At 44.2% G+C, this 5000-nt stretch overlaps 1 protein-coding gene across 5 annotated transcripts in view; it reads right to left on the reverse strand.

The window, feature by feature from the left end:
• Positions 1-5000, reverse strand: part of LOC121555675 (syntaxin-1A) — a 174401-nt gene that overhangs the window by 151129 nt on the left and 18272 nt on the right. For all 5 annotated transcript variants that reach the window (XR_005997979.2, XR_005997978.2, XM_041869500.2 and 2 more), the window contains exon 2: positions 4563-4637. Coding sequence is in view for 3 of the 5 variants with exons in the window: in XM_041869500.2 (XP_041725434.1) it covers positions 4563-4637 (75 nt within the window). In the remaining 2 variants the exon portion in view is untranslated. The remainder of the gene's footprint in view (positions 1-4562; positions 4638-5000) is intronic.

The raw sequence follows: 5000 nt of genomic DNA on the forward strand, positions 1-5000 counted from the left end.
TCTCACACCTTCAGACCTGTGTCACTAGGTAGAATATTCTAACCAATCGTCTCACACTTTCAGACCTGTGTCACCAGGTAGAAAATTCTAGCCAATCGTCTCACACCTTCAGACCTGTGTCACCAGGTAGAATATTCTAGCCAATCGTCTCACACCTTCAGTCTGTGTCACCAGGTAGAAAATTCTAGCCAATCGTCTCACACCTTCAGTCTGTGTCACCATTCCCTCAACACTCCATCTCTCCCCCACTCTGACCCCCTTCTTGTCACTCATCCATTATTCATCCATCCATCTATTCATCCCTTCATCCACCTGAATGTAACATTCCTCCTGCACTCCATCACTACCAGTCTCACATCCCTCCATCCCCCAATCCCCCTCTCCATCCCTCCATCCCCCAATCCCCCTCTGCATCCCTCCATCACTCAATCCCCATCTCCATCCCTCCATCACTCAATCCCCCTCTCCATCCATCCAATCCCCCTCTCCATCCCTCCATCCCTCCAATCCCCCTCTCCATCCCTCCATCCCTCCAATCCCCCTCTCCATCCCTCCAATCCCCCCTCTCCATCCTCCATCCCTCCAATCTACCTCTCCATCCCTCCATCCCTCCAATCCCCCTCTCCATCCCTCCATCCCCCAATCCCCCTCTGCATCCCTCCATCACTCAATCCCCCTCTCCATCCTCCATCCCTCCAATCCCCCTCTCCATCCCTCCATCCTCCAATCCCCCTCTCCATCCTCCAATCCCCCTCTCCATCCCTCCATCCCCCCTCTCCATCCCTCCATCCTCCAATCCCCCTCTCCATCCTCCAATCTCCCTCTCCATCCCTCCATCCCTCCAATCCCCCTCTCCATCCCTCCATCCCCCCTCTCCATCCCTCCATCCCTCCAATCCCCCTCTCCATCCTCCAATCCCCCACTACCTCCTTAATTAGTCTGCATTTTTAATAACCCCATATTTGGCTGCTGTCCAAAGGGAGAGTAAAGGAATGATTGAGGGGAAGTGTGCTGGTGTTGGGGATGAGGACACGTACTGGTATGGAGTGTGGGGGAAGGGGAGGACCGTCCTACTTAGTGAATTCCATAAAAATAAAAATAGTGAAACATAAAAAAAGTGATCCTTTTTAGATAAAACTATACTAAATATATTCACGTCACCGAATAACTGATTAAAACACACTTTTGCACTCTTTTTTTGCAAGTTCCCTCAACAGCACCCTCTAGGGTACCACCGTAGCCGGAGGACAGCAATTTTCCGTCCTCCTCTGGGTGCACTGACTTCAATACAAAGACAGAGAAAGAGCTAGCTAAATTTCATTGTATTTTTTTTTTCTTGTCAGTTTACCTTTCACTTATTTAGCTAATGCAGCAAATTTAGCCTACTCAACAACCTGACTCAAACAGAGAGGAATGCTATTTATGTTAGCTAGCTGGCTAAGGCTATCCAACACAGCAACTCTTCCAAATAAGTCAAGGTAAGCTTTCGGTTTTATTAATTTATTGCCACCGGGGCCCACCGGTGTAACTGCTAAACTGCTTGCTGTACACTGTGCTGCGTGATTGTACACATGGATTGGATTGTGGGTTTACTAAGGCGTTAGTTTTAGTTTGTTGACTGTAATGTTACTATGGTGACAACGATGTAGGCTGTGTAGCAGTTAGCAGTTATGGTATGAAGGTTTAGCTCAAATATTTTTTTGCCCGCCTGGTCACAGACAGCTGTTGTGTTGTCCACTGAAGTCCACAAGCGAAAGCAAAAGGTGAGAGGAGGGAAGCGCATAGACGCGAGAAGGAATTATACAATGAGCAAGACGATGATGTTGTATGTGGCTGCTATGAAAGTGGACTGTGTGTGTGAGTGATCAGGGGTGTATTCATTCCACCGATTCTGTTGCAAAACGTTTCTTAAACGGAAGCAAACGGAACGAAACTGGGAGGGACCTACCAAAATTGAATGTTTTGCAACTGTTTGGACTAATTTAACCCCAGATCAGCTACAGTTGAAGTCGGAAGTTTACATACAATTAGGTTGGAGTCATTAAAACTCGTTTTTCAACCACTCCACAAGTTTCTTGTTAACAAACTATAGTTTTGGCAAGTCGGTTAAGACATCTACTTTGTGCATGACAAGTAATTTTTCCAACAATTGTTTACAGACAGATTATTTCACTTATAATTCACTGTATCACAATTCCAGTGGGTCAGATGTTTACATACACTAAGTTGACTGTGGCTTTAAACAGCTTGGAAAATTCCAGAAAATGATGTCATGGCTTTAGAAGCTTCTAAAACATTTTACATTTTAGTCATTTAGCAGACGCTCTTATCCAGAGCGACTTACAGTTAGATTTCACATCATTTGTGTCAATTGGAGGTGTACCTGTGGATGCATTTCAAGGCCTACCTTCAAACTTTGTGCCTCTTTGCTTGACATCATGGGAAAATCAAAAGAAATCAGACAAGACCTCAGAAAAATAATTGTAGACCTCCACAAGTCTGGTTCATCCTTGGGAGCAATTTCCAAACGCCTGAAGGTACCACGTTCATCTGTACAAACAATAGTACGCAAGTATAAACACCATGGGACCACACAGCCGTCATACCGCTCAGGAAGGAGACGCGTTCTGTCTGTCTCCTAGAGATGAATATACTTTGGTGCGAAAAGTGCAAATCAATCCCAGAACAACAGCAAAGGACCTTGTGAAGATGCTGGAGGAAACAGGTACAAAAGCATCTATATCCACAGTAAAACGAGCCCTATATCGACATAAACTGAAAGGCCACTCAGCAAGGAAGAAGCCACTGCTCCAAAACCGCCATAAAAAAGCCAGACTACGGTTTGCAACTGCACATGGGGACAAAGATCGTACTTTTGAGAAATGTCCTCTGGTCTGATGAAACAAAAATAGAACTGTTTGGCCATAATGACCATTGTTATGTTTGGAGGAAAAAGGGGGACGCTTGCAAGCAGAAGAACACCATCCCAGCCATGTAGCACGGGGGTGGCAGCATCATGCTGTGGGGGTGCTTTGCTGCAGACATCAGTCAGGAAGTTAAAGCTTGGTCGCAAATGGGTCTTCCAAATGGACAATGACCCCAAGCATACTTCCAAAGTTGTGGCAAAATGGCTTAAGGACAACAAAGTCAAGGTATTGGAGTGGCCCTCACAAAGCCCTGACCTCAATCCTATAGAAAGTTTATGGGCAGAACTGAAAAAGCGTGTGCAAGCAAGGAGGCCTACAAACCTGATACAGTTCTGTCAGGAGAAATGGGCCAAAATTCACCCAACTTATTGTGGGAAGCTTGTGGAAGACTATCCGAAACGTTTGACCCAAGTTAAACAATTTAAAGGCAATGCTACCAAATACTCATTGGGTGTATGTAAACTTCTGACCCACTGGGAATGTGATGAAATAAATAAAAGCTGAAATAAATAATTCTCTCTACTATTATTCTGACATATCACAATCTTAAAATAAAGTGGTGATCCTAACTGACCTAAGACAGGGAATTTTTACTCGGATTAAATGTCTGGAATTGTGAAAAACTGAGTTTAAATGTATTTGGCTAAGGTGTATGTAAACTTCCGACTTCAACTGTAGATGCAGGCAAGAGTGATCAAGGCGGTGTCGAATGTGTCACTGTCTGATTACTCCAATTTGTCTCTCGACCTGTTGTGATAACCTCATGATGGGTATAGGGCAAATTGGAGTATCATGTAGTAGCCTAAACCTATCGATGTTTCATTGAACTGGAAGATTGGAATATGAATGACATCCTATATGCTGTAATAGAAATAAGGCCAAATCATTTTCCTTCCTAATCTTTTAAAAGGCACCGACCGCCACTGGTGTGTGTGTCTTTCTCCCAGCATGCCTATCTCTGTGGACATCTAAACTGGTGCAATAGTGAAATGGGGCCCCCTTAGAAGAGCCCTCGAAACCTTCACTGCAGGTTCCTTCTTCAAGTGAACAGCATACGGAAAAACACTCACAAATACACGCACACACACACAACCCTATACAAAATGTACAACATGGACTTGTAAGGCCCTTTGGAGCACTGATCTCCAGTATGTACAATTCAAATGGAAAAACTGTGTTCATTTTCAAAGCTAGGCCTAGGGAATAATGTTTTGTGTGGAGATCAATAAAAGGCCTTTGAAATTAAATTAAATACTTAACGATCCACTCCACACGATGAACAACATCTATAAGCATAATATATCAAATCTAAGCACACTGGAGGGGAGATATAGCATATGATTGATTACAGCGCCCTTAAAAACATTATTCAATTCATACGCAGAGAAAATACCAACAGGGGAGCAGCAGTCATATCCATGCAGATGAGACTGAAGCAGTCATCTTATCTCCATGCAGATGAGACTGAAGCAGTCATCTTATCTCCATGCAGAGGAGACGGAAGCAGTCATCTTATCTCCATGCAGATGAGACTGCTTGTCAGGAGACCTGTTTTGATCAGTGAGTGGACAAGTATTAATGTGAAGACAATGTAATGAGAGAGAACGACAGAGTAAAAGAAAGGGTGTATCTCACCTGCTCAAAGAATTCCTCCATGAAGCCTTTGTCCATGCCCACAGTCACCTCCTCCTCCTCCTCAGTCTCCTTCCCCTGGTGACACACACGGACACACACACACATTACAAAACAGCATCAAATTCATAAGCAGTATATCCAGAATGATAAACTGTGGGCCCATGCTGGCGATAACACTAGCAGACTATTATGGTGATAACACTATCAGCCTGGTGATAACACTATCAACCTGGTGATAACACTATCAGCCTGGTGATAACACTAGCAGACTATATCATTGATAACACTCACAGTCTGGTGATAACGCTATCAGCCAGGTAATCATTGTCCTGTTGTTAAACAAATGATAGTCCCACTAAGCCCAAACCAGACTGGATGGCGTATCGCTGCAGAATGCTGTGGTAGCCATGCTGGTTAAGTGTGCCTTGAATTCTAAAT

The sequence above is a fragment of the Coregonus clupeaformis genome, unplaced genomic scaffold, assembly GCF_020615455.1.
Source record: "Coregonus clupeaformis isolate EN_2021a unplaced genomic scaffold, ASM2061545v1 scaf0219, whole genome shotgun sequence".
NCBI lineage: Eukaryota > Metazoa > Chordata > Actinopteri > Salmoniformes > Salmonidae > Coregonus > Coregonus clupeaformis.